We start from the raw sequence: 14,588 nt of genomic DNA, 5'->3' as shown, positions 1-14,588 counted from the left end.
GTGATTGTACACATTCTGAGACCTCTCATACTCCCCCTTCAGGGGCTCTCCAACTGTTGGAGATTCCCAGTAGACCTTGGACTCACTTGTCGGTCGATTTTATCATGGATCTTCTTGTGTCAGAAGGGAATACTGTAATACTGATTGTGGTACATAAATTCAGTAAAATGTCTCATTTTATCACTTTACCAGCTTTACCAAATGCCAAATCCTTGGCACAAGTTTTCGTCAGGGAAATAATTAGATTGCATGGGATCCCAACCGATATTGTTTCTGATTGGGGGGGTGCAGTTTGTCTCCAAGTTTTGGTGGGCATTTTGCACCCGTCTAGGGATCCACTTGTCATTTTCTTCCGCTTTTCACATTCTAATGGGCAGACTGAATAGGTTAACCAGAATCTAGAGATGTACCTCAGGTGTTTTGTATCTGAAAATCAGGAGGACTGGGTTACCTATTTACAGTTAGCCGAATTCGCTGTAAAAAATTGTGGTCAGGAATCAACCGGTAAGTCCCCATTTTTCAGGGCATATGGGTTCCATCCTCAATTTAGTTCATTTAATAGTAACAACCCTTCTTGGTTACCAGAAGAACGGTTTTCATCTTCTATTACTACCATATGGCGGGGGGTACGAATAATTTGAGGAAAATGGGATCCAAATATAAGAGTGTGGCTAATCTAAGACGTTTGGTGGGTCCTTGACTGTGACTGGGCCATGTAAACACATGAATGTGCTTTAAACTAAACTATTCTATTGCAGTTCTGGCAGTATGTTTAAGGTCATTGCCCTGCTGAAAGAAAAACCTATACCCCAGTCTCAAGTCTTTTGCAGCCTCTAACAGTTTTTCCTCCAGAGTTGCTCTGTATTTAGCTCCATCTATCTTTCCATCAACTCTGACCAGCTTTCCTGTCACTGCTGAAGAAAAGCATCCCCACAGCATGATGCTGCTAACACCATGTTTGACAATGGGAATGGTGTTCTATGCTCTATTTTGGTCTCATCAGAGCATCTTTTCCACATACTAGCTGGCTTTTAGCAAGCTGGCTTTTAGCAAACTAAAAACAGAACTTCTTACGGCTTACTTTTAAAATTGTCTCTCTTCCATAAAGGGCAGATTTGTGGCGTATACGACTAATAGTTGTCATGTGGACAGATTCTTCCACATGAACTTTGGATCTATGCAGCTCCTGCAGAATGACAATGGGCTTCTTGGCTGCTTCTCTACTTAGTGATCTCCCCGCTTGGGATATCAGTTTAGGTGGACATACATGTTTTAGTAAGTTTGGTTTTGTGCCATACCCCTTCCATTTTTGGAAGTAGAATTGAACAGGGCGCCATTAGATATTCAGATTTTAAGCTATTTATTTATAACCTAATCCTGCTTTACTCTTCTCCACAACTTTATCCTTGACAATTCTGGTGTGCTCTTTGGCGTTCATGATGCTGTTTGATCCCTAATGTTCTTAAACGAACCTACTTCTGAGGCCTTCACAGAACAGCTGTAGTTATACGGAGAATAAATTACACATAGGTGGACTCAGTTTACTAATTATATAACTTCTGGAGGCAATTGGTCACTTAGGATTTTATTTAGGGTTATCAGACTACAGAGGCTGCATACAAAGGCAAGTCACAATGTTCAGATTTATATTTTTAAAATATGTAAAAAAAACATGTATAATTGCCATTACACTTCACAAATATTTGCTACTTTGTGTTACATAAAATCCAAATGAAAAAAAACAAATTTGTGGGTGTCATGTGGAAACGTTCAGGTGGTATGAATACTTTTTCACTGTGTATATATATGTGTGTGTGTGTGTGTGTCTTGCGAAAGTATTCAGCTCCCTGGAACTTTTCAACCTTTTCCCACATATCATGCTTCAAACATAAAGATACCAAATGTAAATTGTTGGTGAAGAATCAACAACAAGTGGAACACAATTGTGAAGTTGAATGAAATTTATTGGTTATTTTAAATTTTTGTGGAAATTCAAAAACTGAAAAGTGGGTTGTGCAATATTATTCGGCCCCTTCAGTGCAGCAAACTCACTCTAGAAGTTCATTGTGGATCTCTGAATGATCCAATGTTGCCCTAAATGGATGTGCTGTTTGTACTATGCCTACCCCGTTTGCAGTGCGGACTATCAGCATGTCCTGTAACAATAAGGCTAAGTGCCCACGTTGCAGAAATGCTGTGGAAATGTCTGCAGCATTTCCGCAACTCCCTGCCGCGGGTAAAATGCATGCGGAATTCACATGTGTTTTCCCGCAAAACACAAGCGTTTTGCAAGCATTTTTAGCTTGCGCTTTCCAAGCGATTTGAAGCATCGTTTGGAAAAGTGATTGACAGGTTGGTCACACTTGTCAAACATAGTGCTTGACAAGTGTGACCAACTTTTTACTATTGATGCTGCCTATGCAGCATCAATAGAAAAAGATAGAATGTTTAAAATAATTAAAAAAAAAATGGTTATTCTCACCTTCCGACGGCCCCCGATGTCCTCAGCGGCGCTCCCGGTACGTTCCATTACGAGGGATGCTTTGCGCGAAGGTCCTTTGTGACGTCACGCTCGCGAGACCGCAACGTCATCTCAGGTGATTTGCGCATCCCTGGGAACGAAAGATGCTGGCAGCGTGGCTAAGATGCGGGAAGGACTCCGGGGGCCAACAGAGAGTAAGTATATCCCTATTTTTATTTTTATTCTATTTTTTACAGGATTATGGTACCCAGGGCATGGAGGAGAGCCTCCTCTCCTCCAGACCCTGGGTACCATCCGCACATGAAGCGCTCACTTTACGCATGGTGGGCATAGCCACAAGCGTAAAGTGAGCGTTTCAATGCAATCCTATGGCGGCGGAATCACTGCGATTCAGCAAAAATAATGGACATGCTGCGGATTTTACCGATATGCGATTCCACAGCGGTAAAATCCGCGGCATGTGCACAGCAATTGCGGAATCCCATAGGATTCCATTGTGATGCGTTTTATTAGCGTCTTTTCAGCGTTTTTGCTGTAGCAAAAACGCAGCGGAAACGCATAGAAAACGCAACGTGGGCACATATCCTAAATGGGGTACTGGTGTCGGAACTCTTGGACTCGGGGAGTTTGGTGACCCTGATTAGGGCCACATAGTCCATTCTGGAGGCCTGTATGGTTGTCAGTGTCGGCTTGCTGTGAGCGCCACCCAGTGGTCGGCATTCATAGCAAGTGAGTACTTTTACTACATAGAGGTGAACTGATCATCGCCTCTATGTAGCAGAGCCGATAGGGCTATGGCAGCTTCTAGTCTTCTAGTAAAAAAAAAATGTTTTTAAATATATAAAGAACTATAAAAGTTCAAATCACCCCCTTTCGCCCCATTCAAAATAAAACAATAAAAAAACAAACATACTTTACACATATTTGTTATCGCCGCGTTCAGAATCGCCCAATCTATCAATAAAAAAAAGGATTAACCTGATCACTAAACGGCGTAGCAAGAAAAAAAAGTCAAAACACCAGAATTACGTTTCTTTGGTTGCCGTGACATTGAATTAAAATGCAATAACGGGCGATCAAAAGATCGTATCTACACCAAATTGGTATAATTAAAAACGTCAGCTCAGTAGACAAAAAATAAGCCCTCACACGAGATCACGAAAAATGAAGACGCTACGGATATTGGAAAATGGCGCCTTTTTTTTTTCTACAAAGTTTGGAATTTTTTTCCATCATTTAGATAAAAAAGAACCTAGACATGTTTGGTGTCTATAGACTTATAACGACCTGGAGATTCATATTGGCAGGTCAGTTTTAGCATTTAGTGAACCTAGCAACAAGCAACAAATAAGTGTGGGACTGCAGTTTTTTTTTTTCAATTTTACCGCACTTGTAATTTTTTTCCCGTTTTCTAGTACACGACATGGTAAAACCAATAGTGTCGTTCAAAAGTACAACTCGTCCCACAAAAAACAAGCCCTCACATGGCCATATTGACAGAAAAGTAAAAAACGTTATGGCTCTGGGAAGAAGGGGAGCGAAAAACGAAAACGCAAAAACGAAAATACCTCCAGGGTGAAGGGGTTAAAACACATCCAATTGTGAAGATGATTATTATTCCAAGCTCTATTGATTAAAATGAACTTTGTTTGTGAGACAACCCCTTTAAGTCTGTACTGATATCACTATATTTACATATAGAACTAACAGGGCAATTGAACAAGCGAAGGGCTCAAGTGAGCAATAAATATTAGAAATGCTTTGGAAACTGACAATGGTGGAGGTGATTTTGCAGGACCGATAACAGCAGCTCGATAAATAAATGAATGGGCTGGAAAGAGGCAACTGGTATCTCAGGAGTTAACTCATCAGCCTGTAATGTAGTTACTTCACATACCAAGACAGGTTCTGGTGGTCGATATCAGTGGCAGCAAACTATACATTATGTACAATAAAAACTTTCATGCAGGAGAATAACGGAAGATAGAAAAAGCAAGTCAACTGCATTCTTGCTTATTTTCATGCTGTCTAACCAACTGTACCAATTTCATAACATTAGGATATCCCTTCAGGGGTCAAATGTCAGTTCAAATATGAGGACTTGTTGTATTTAGATGATCAGATTACTTTTATTTGCTAAATATATACTTCACACTCTATGTATCTTATCCTACAGCTGGTGAGCACCTAAGCACCAATATTCCCACAGCTGAAAGTCCTGGTAATCTGTTACAATATGGACAATGATTCTTTAGGTGGTAAAGCTCAGAAATACTGCAATTGTACAGGTTATCTGTTACAGCTCTATATATAAACCTGAATGTGTGTGTGTATCACCAATCACGAAGCAGCAGAGTGGGACGCGATTGGAGAGCAGGGCTGAGGACGGATACAGCAGGACAGTGCATGGAGAGCGGGGCTGTGAGGAAGACAGTCTTCAGGACAGGGGCCGAATAGTGCAGGCACCCTCCCAGCCCTGTCCCGGCTCAGTCGGCGCTCCCCGTCGCCAACTGCGCTATCCCCCCTCTCCCCTGCAGCTTCCCAGCCTAAATTTAGTCCCCGGCTTCTACTGCGGCCTACTACAGTGCTAGGCCACGCCCCCGCATGCCACCCAATCACACGCGCTGCAGCTCCGCCCACTCAGGCAAGCTCTGCCCACTCCGGCCGCCCGCGTAGGCCACGCCCCGCAGCCGCCCAATCACATGTGCTGCAGCTCCGCTCTAGCCCCGCCCACTCCACCCAGCTCTGCCCACTCCGGCCGAAAGAACAATCTGCGCAACTCTCTCTACAGGCATCTGCAGCCCGCGGTGCACCACATGTCTCACTCCCTGAGGCAGGGGGACGGCATGCATTCAGGAGCGGCGATGGCATTGGCTGTTCTGTGTGCACACACTGCACATGACCTGTGATGAGGTCACAGGAGGGGGAGGAGTCGGGGTCACATGATCAAGTGCAGGACGGATGCTGCTGTCTGTGTGCTGGTTGTCATGGTACTGGATGAAGGTAAGTTTATGCGTGGAGTCAGGAGGGGTTTACAGGGTGGATGGAGCAGAGCCCTGTGTGTCCGAGGTGTATGGAGCGGAGCCCTGTGTGTACAAGGTGTACGGAGCAGAGCCCTGTGTGTACAAGGTGTATGAAGCGGGGCCGTGTGTATGAGGTGTACGGAGCGGAGCCCTGTGTGTACGAGGTGTATGGAGCGGAGCCATGTGTGTACGAGGTGTACGGAGCCCTGTGTGTACGAGGTGTACGGAGTGGAGCCCTGTGTGTACGAGGTGTATGGAGCAGAGCCCTGTGTGTACGAGGAGTAAGGAGCGGAGCCCTGTGTGTACGAGGTGTATGGAGTGGAGCCGTGTGTGTACGAGGTCTACGGAGCCCTGTGTGTATGAGGTGTACGGAGCGGAGCCCTGTGTGTACGAGGTGTATGGAGCAGAGCCCTGTGTGTTCAAGGTGTACAGAGCGGTGTCCTGTGTCTACGAGGTGTACGGAGCGGAGTCCTGTGTGTACGAGGTGTATGGAGTAGAGCCCTGTGTGTACGAGGTCTAGGGAGCAGAGCCCTGTGTGTATGAGGTGTATGGAGCGGAGCCGTGTGTGTACGAGGTGTACGCAGCCCTGTGTGTATGAGGTGTACGGAGCAGAGCCCTCTGTGTACGAGGTGTATGGAGTAGAGCCCTGTGTGTACGAGGTCTAAGGAGCAGAGCCCTGTGTGTATGAGATGTATGGAGCGGAGCCGTGTGTGTACGAGGTGTACGCAGCCCTGTGTGTATGAGGTGTACGGAGCAGGAGAGCGGGGCTGTAAAGGAAGAGAACGGGGTTGTGGACGGGGAGAGTAGGGCTGTGAAGGAAGAGAAATGGGCTATGGACGGAGAGAGGAAGAGCAGGGCTGTGAAGGAAGAGAACGGGGCTGTGGACAGGGAAAGCAGGGCTGTGAAGGGACACTGGGACATGGATGTAGAGCGCGGCTGCGGAGGGATAGAACGGGACAGCTGGTGGAGAGCGGGGATGTTAAGGAAGACACCAGGACTCACAGTTAGGTACTATGCCCGGGCAACGCCGGGATCTTCAGCTAGTATACTATAAACTCAAATTTAATTTATGAAAAAAAATGAAACAGAAAAAATTACCTTTATAAACCCACAATACCAAGAGGGTTTATATATAAATATGGCTAGTTCATAAATGTTTCTTATGTGCGTCTGTGCCTTTTTAAAAGATAAAACAACAACAAAAATACTACTTACCGCTTCTGTACCTTCCAACATGGCCAAGATAAAGAAAACATATCTTTGCCCAAACTCAAGAGCTTTGTTTTCAAATCCATCATGAATTTTCTGGTCACCAAGTGTAAACTCATGAGGCAGAGACTGGAAATGTGCAGCAATGTATGGCTTGAGGACCTCCACATGCCTTAGATGACGCAAACTACGACGATGCAACTTCGTAATACTGTGAACTAACTGTAACAAAAATGAACAGTTACAGAGACAGCAGAATCTTATTGTGAGAATAAGGCAAGCCATCTTAAAAGGAACCTGCCAATAGGATTGTGCTGAATGTGTGTTTTTTCAATACATATAATAATCAGTACGTAAAATAGAGGGCAGGTCAGTGAGGGATCAGTGACCTGTCATAAGCCATCAGTATGAATACTTAAGCAGAGCACCACATGAAGCCCTGCCCCAAAGAACGAGAATCTCATTAACTGATAATACAGATTAAACAACAACCATAAGACGGATTTCATCAAAGTATCATTGTAATCAGTATAATGGCGTCAACCTGACACTGCCTGTAGGATACTGTGCACAATCCTTCTGACAGGTTCCTTTTATCTGTGGCAGATTTGTATTGATCTGACCCTTACTCAGAGAGGGATGTGAGCCCCTTGCTACCCATAATGATGTTCTGCATAATTGCCACAGTCCACTTTATATCAGGACTATTCAGATTTATTGAATAACCTGAGTGCATCTGAAAATATTTCACTAGGTCCCACATTCATCAAAAAGCATGTGGATTTCTCTTCTGTGAGTAACCTAATATTGAATTTGTTCATAGAGGTGTTTCACCTTTCTTAGTCCATAGATGACAGCAACCTCATATACTTTGCCACCTCTACATAAGCTGCTTACAAAACAGAATAGCTGGCTGTTGTGCATCTGGTAGTAATAACTCACCTCTTCTAAATCCATTTCTTCTGGACTTCCCCACGGATTAAGAAACTGTCCACGTGATTTCTTCAGAGGCACTACCACAATATAGTAACTCCTACAAAACAAAAACGGCTGTATTATGCCTCTGGGTGCTAAAAACACCTTTAATTAACAAGTTTGGAAAATATAAAAAGACATTTAACCCCTTTACCGCCAAGAGTACTTTGCACGTTAATGACCAGGCCAATTTTTACAATTCTGACCACTGTCCCTTTAAGAGGTACGGTAATAACTGTGCAACGCTTCAATGGATCCTGGTGATTCTGACAATTTCTCGAGACATACTGTACTTCATGATAGTGGTAAAATTTCTTTGCTATGATTTGCATTTATTTGTGAAAAAAAGGAAATTTGGCAAAAATTTTGAAAATTTTGCAATTTTCCAACTTTGAAATTTAATGCCCTTAAATCACAGAGATATGTCACACAAAATACTTAATAATTAACATTTCCCATATGTTTACTTTACATCAGCACAATTTTGGAACCAAAGTTTTTTTTGTTAGGAAGTTATAAGTTAAACAGCGATTTCTCATTTTTACAACATCATTTTTTTTTGTGACCACATCACATTTAATGTCACTTTGATGGGTCTATATGACAGAAAATACCCAAAAGTGACACTATTCTAAAAACAGCACCCCTCAAGGTGCTCAAATCCACATTCAAGAAGTTTATTAACCCTTCAGGTGCTTCACAGGAATTTTTGTAATGTTTAAAAAAATGAACATTTACCGTATATACTTGAGTATAAGACGACCCGAGTATAAGCCGAGGCCCCTAATTTTGCCACAAAAAGCTGGGAAAACTTATTGACTCGAGTATAAGCAGAGGGTGGGAAATGCAGCAGCTACTGGTAAATTTCAAAAATAGATACCAATAAAAGTAAAATTGAGACATCAGTAGGTTAAATGTTTTTGAATATCCATATTGAATCAGAAGTCCTATATAATGCTCCATACAGTTCATGATGGGCTCCATAAGATGCTCCATAAAGGTTGATGATGGGCCACATAAGATGCTCTATACAAAATATGCCCCATATAATGCTGCACTAAGGATAATGTTGGGCCCATAAGATGCTCCACAGAAAAATATGCCCCATATAATGCTGCACAAAGGTTAATTGTGGCCCCATAACATGCTCCATAATACAATATACCCCATATAATGCTGCACAAAGGTTAATAGTGGTCCCATAATGTGCTCCGTAATACAATATGCCCCATGTAATAATGTTGCTGCTGCGATTCAAAAACATACTCACCTCTCATCGCTGGGGGCCAGGTGCCGATGTCCTGAGCAGGCAGGGACACCGGTGCACTATGGGAGTCAGGTGCCGGTGTCGCCGCTGGCTCAGGCCCCCCAGTACTGGCTATATTCACATGTCCGCATTCCACTGCTGCACACTGCTCTGTCTTTCAGGTCCTCTGTCAGTGACTGTCCAGGCAGAGGGTGTGCATTAACCACGTCATCATGCACTCTGACCTGAACATCACAGCCAGAGGACCCGGTGTCATGATCCAGATTGGATCTGACAGAGTAAATGCACAAAGCAACCTTTTTTTTCTGTTGGCTGTGTGCCAAAGGTGGTTTTGCCCCCGTTGGCCATTAGGGTCATTGCACTGTGGTGATTTCAGTTGTAGTTTTCCCCCAGTGGCCATTAGGGTCATTGCACTTTGGTTACCTTAGTTTGTGCACGTAATCATGTAACAGGTGTGATAGCTCTATAAGAGAGTATCAGGTGTGTTAATCACTGTTAGTGATAAAGTATTCATTTGCAAGCAAGCCTGGGTGAAGGATGGAGCTAAAGGAGAGTCACGGGAAGCTCAGTGAGATCCCTGGAGTGTCAGCTATGGTGTCTGCAAGGAGTGCTGGCTTGGCGTGGTGGAGTCGCAGCTATGGTGTCAGCAAGGAGTTTGTGCATGGATTGGTGGAGTGGCAGCTATGGAGTAGAGCTGCACTCAAAATGCTGGACGTTGTTGATGAGAGCTGGACTCAAGCATGCTGGATTTTTTGGCAGAAAAGCTGGACTCATTTGCTGGACTCCGTTGCTGGACAGTGAACCCAGATGTTGGACACGGTGGAGGAAAAGATGCACGCAGGTGGTGGGCTCTGTTGCTGGGAGCGTAAGCAACAGAGCAAAGCTAAGTGGTGTTCCCCTGTTTTGTCACTTTTCCTTATGTGTGTTTAGTGCAGTGGTGGGATTAGTTTCCGCACCGACCAATTCCCTAGTGATGGTTTAGGTGCAGGGCGAGTCAGGGTTTTGAGGTTCCTGATCGGCGCCCGGTGCAGAACCGGCCTAGGGAACGTTAGGAGTGTAGAGACACTGACTCAGGGGAGTGCAGGAGGTCTCCACTTCCCCGTTTCCCTATCGCAGGGCCACCATTGTTATTGTTACCCAGGTTTTCCCTATTCCCCTTGTCTTATTGTATTAGTTACCGGCCTGCGGGCCGCGTCACATAGGACAATCACACGTGCCGCGTCCTGTTGTATCAGTTACCGGCCTGCTGGCTGTGTCACTCAGGATGGGGCACGTGACACTCAGAAGACAGAGCGGCGCGTAGCGGTGGAACAGGGACAGGTGAATATAGCCAGTGCCGGCACCTGACCCCCATAGCGCCTGTGTCTCCGCCTGCTCAAGACACTGGCACCTGGCCCCCAGTGACGAGAGGTGAGTATGTCATATTTTTTTTAATCGAAGGGACCGTGACTCGTGTATAAGCCGAGGGGGGTCTTTTTCAGCCAATAAAGGGGGCTGAAAAACTCGGCTTATACTCAAGTATATTCTGTAACTTTTTTCACAAAAAATTTACCAAGGGTAACAGGAAATATTGGACCCCAAAAGTTGTCGTACAATTTTTCCTGAGTATGATGATACCCCATGTATGCAGGTAAACCACTGTTTGGGCGCATGGCAGAGCTCGGAAGGGAAGGAGCGCCAATTTTCTTTTTCAACTAAAAATTGGCTGGAATTGTGATCGGACGCCATGTCGCGTTTGGAGAGCACCTGATGTGCTTAAACACCATTTTGGAAACTAGACCCCCTAAGGAACTTATATAGATGTGTGGTGAGCACTTTGAACCCCCAAGTGCTTCACAAAAGTTTATGAAAATAAAAAATCATATTTTTTTCACAAAAATGATCTTTTCGCCCCCAATTTTTTATTTTTACAAGGGTAACAGGAGAAATTGGACCCCGAAAGTTGTTGTGCAATTTGTCTGCAGTACGCTGATACCCCATATGTGGGGGTAAACCACTATTTGGGTGCATGGCAGAGCTCAGAAGGGAAGGAGTGCCATTTTACTTTTTCAGAGCAGAATTGGCTGGAATTGAGATCGGGCACCATGTCGCGTTTGGAGAGCTCTTGATGTGCCTAAACAGTGGAAACCCCCCAATTCTAACTCCAACCCTAACCCCATCACACCCCTAACCCTAATCCCAGCCCTAACCATAACCCTAACCACAAACCTAACCCTAACACACCCCTAACCCTAATCCCAACCCTAACCCCAACTCTAGCCCCAACCCTAACTCTAACTTTAGCCCCAACCCTAACCCTAACTTTAGCCCCAACCCTAACCCTAACTTTAATGTACAAAAAAAATTGTCTACAGAGACCACAGAAAAATGATTCTTAAACTTGATGTATAATTGATCATCGTATTAAAAAGCACAGATATGCAGACATGGGCAATCCCGGTGAAAAGAAAAACTTACATGTTTCAACCTACACGGTCTTAATCATGGATTACATCTCAGAGTAACAGACAGACATATATGCATACCAGAAAGTCAAAGGGAGCTGTAAGACAAGTTAGGTCAGTTTAACTAGTTAGTGCCCTGACTCCTTAGACATCTGAAAATAAGTAGTATACACATAAAAACAATATGTCATAAAAAATACAGGATAAGCCAGAAACATTACATTGATTATTGCCAGTCACATGGTATAAACATTGTATCTTAACAAATTTATATAGATAGAGACTTGTTCAGAGAACATTAATTATATTGTAGGATAAGAACTTGCCTAATGTTCAGACCTAATGGGACCCTTGAGCACAATTTAAAGATCCAAAATGACTCTCAGTTTAGCAATTTGCATTGGAAATTACCACCCCGTGTTGATGTCTTTACCCTTTCGATACCCAAAAATATGAAATGTTTTGTATCTCGGTTGTGAGAGGTGATAAAATGTTTAGAAACAGAAGAGACATTTAACCACTGTACTAGTACTGCTCTGCACGATCGTGAGGCCTCACGCTGAGTGCCGCGGCGATTGCATGCGGGTGTCAGCTGTATGTGACAACTGACACCCCGCAGCAATGCCCGTGATCGTTGCTAGCACCGATCGTGGGCATTTAACCCTTCTGATGCCGCTGTCACTACTGACAGCGTCATAGAGAAGAATCACGCAGGGAGGGGGATCCCTGCGGTCTCCCACTGGAACAACGCGATGCGATCGCATTGGTTCGGTGGTCTCCATGGAGACCCCGGCCTCGAAGATGGCTGCGAGGTCCTTCTGGGTCCTGCAGGAAGGTGGCTTGCAAGTGCCTGCTGAGAATAGGTGCTGGCAAGCCACCTTCACTCCCTGTCAGATTGCTGATCTGACACTGTGCTATGCATAGTGTCAGATCAGCGATCTGACATAATATAGTGATGTCCCGACCTGGGACAATGTTATAAAGGAAAAAAAAAAAAAAGAATTTGTAAATATATATTTCTTTTAAAAATCCCCAAAGAAAAACTTTTGCCTCGGCAGTATCGAAAAATTTTTTTCAATTAAGGGTTTTATCAATTGCAATACCCCAGGCATCATTTACTTAATAGATTGCTTGGCTTGCAATATTCAGTATGTAGGCTGTACCATAGGACCACTGAAAAAACACATAAGGAGACATTTATCTGATACTGTGAACCGGAGGCATTAAATGTCTCTTCTGTTTCTAAACAATTTATCACCTGTCATAACCGAGATACAAAACATTTCAAATTTTTGGGTATCGAAAGGGTAAAGAAATTAGCACGGGGTGGTAATTTCCAATGCAAATTGCTAAACTGAGAGTCATTTTGGATCTTTAAATTTTGCTCAAGGGTCCCATTAGGTCTGAACAATAGACAAGATCTCATCCTACAATATAATTAATGCTCTCTGAACTAGTCTCTTTCTATATAAATTTGTTAAGGTACAATGCTTATACAATGTGACTGGCAATAATTAATGTAACGTTTCTGGCTTATCCTGATGTATATATGGGTTTTTTAATGACATATTGTTTTTATGTGTATACTACTTATTTTCAGATGTCTAAGGAGGACTGAGTCAGGGCACTAACTAGCTAACCTGAACTAACTTGTCTTACCACTCCCTTTGACGTTCTGGTATGCATATATGTCTGTCTGTTACTCTGAGATGTAATCCATGATTAAGACCGTGTAGGTTGAAACACGTAGGATTTTCCTTACACCGGGATTGCCCATATCTGCATATCTGTGCTTTTTAAAATGATGATCAAATAAACATCAAGTTTTAAGAATCATTTTTCCTGTGGTTGCTGGAGACAATTTTTTTTGTACATTAAAGTTAGGGTTAGGGTTGGGGCTAAAGTTAGGGTTAGGGTAGGGGCTAAAGTCAAGTTTTAAGAATCACTTTTCCTGTGGTTGCTGGAGACAATTTTTTTTTGTACATTAAAGTAAGGGTTAGGGTAGGGGCTAAAGTCAAGTTTTAAGAATCATTTTTCCTGTGGTCGCTGGAGACAACTTTTTTTGTATATTGGATTTCCACACTGCCAAGACCAGGGCGGCTCCATGCGCTGATGATCAGCCAAGGAACCTGGACATAATGGGGTGAGCTAAACTTTTTCTTTTTTATATAACCCTAACTTTAGCCCAACTCTAACCCTAATGGGAAAATGGAAATAAATACTTTTTTTATTTTATTATTTTTCCCTAACTAAGGTGGTGATAAAGGGGGGGTTTATTTACTGTTTATTTTTATTTTGATCACTGATAGGGTCTATCACAGTAATCAGAATGAACCAATAGGAAAAAATCTCCTATTGTTGCTGGGTGCCAGCCGGCAGATCTCGGTGCCCGCCATCCGGAAGAAGCCGGCGACCCGGGGGACTTCAGGGGGGCCTGCAGGGACAACGGAGGTACAAAGGGGGAGATCGGGGGACCCCATTTCTCTCTTCTCTGATGAGCGATCACATCAGAGGAGAAATTAAATGGAAAAACAGACTTTTTTTTGCGGTCGCCATTTTACCGTTAATAACGGTGATCGCAACACCGGGGTCAGTAAACACCAACCCAAATCATGTTCTCTGGGGTCTTGGCTACCTCTGGCAACTGAGACCCCAGAGAAATTCTGACGCTGGGGGGCGCTATAACCTTAAACCTCAGCGCCGTTAAAAAGCGGCGCTGTGGTTTAAGTACCCTTAACTGCCGCCATTAAAAGGTGTATCGGTGGTCGTTAAGGGACTAAATGTAACTTTCTTCATTCTCCCCAGCTCACGCCGATCGCCGGCAGAGCAGGGGAGAATGACGAGAGCGGTGTTCAGCACCCGGCGCCGGGGAACAGCGCTTACTGCAATGCTTCTTCCCTGGCGCCCGTTCGTGTGGTACTGATGCGGCACACGCATGCCACACGTGTGCTGCAAGTATTACACACACGGACACTGACATCTCAGGTACCGGAAATATCAGAACATGTGAGTTGATGTTTTTATTGGTACCATTTTCAGGCATATGACATTTTTTGATCGCTTTTTATTATGATTTTTGGAAGGCACGATGAATAAAAACCAGCAATTCATGAATTTCTTTTGGGGGGAAGGGCGTTTATACCGTTCCACGTGTGGTAAAATTGATAAAGCAGTTTTATTCTTTGGGT

At 43.8% G+C, this 14,588-nt stretch overlaps 1 protein-coding gene across 1 annotated transcript in view; it reads right to left on the bottom strand.

Moving 5' to 3' along the window:
- The window catches only part of PTPRS (protein tyrosine phosphatase receptor type S), a 567,518-nt gene that overhangs the window by 166,197 nt on the left and 386,733 nt on the right, over positions 1 to 14,588 (bottom strand). The window contains exons 17-18 of the mRNA XM_073563025.1: positions 7,657 to 7,747; positions 6,721 to 6,936 (exon numbers count right to left, since the gene is read on the bottom strand). Of these exons, the coding sequence (XP_073419126.1) occupies positions 6,721 to 6,936; positions 7,657 to 7,747 (307 nt within the window). The remainder of the gene's footprint in view (positions 1 to 6,720; positions 6,937 to 7,656; positions 7,748 to 14,588) is intronic.

The sequence above is a fragment of the Dendrobates tinctorius genome, unplaced genomic scaffold (assembly GCF_039654945.1).
Source record: "Dendrobates tinctorius isolate UK_male_01 unplaced genomic scaffold, ASM3965494v1 ptg000377l, whole genome shotgun sequence".
NCBI classification, from domain to species: domain Eukaryota; kingdom Metazoa; phylum Chordata; class Amphibia; order Anura; family Dendrobatidae; genus Dendrobates; species Dendrobates tinctorius.
This window is presented reverse-complemented; position numbering and strand designations above follow the sequence as displayed.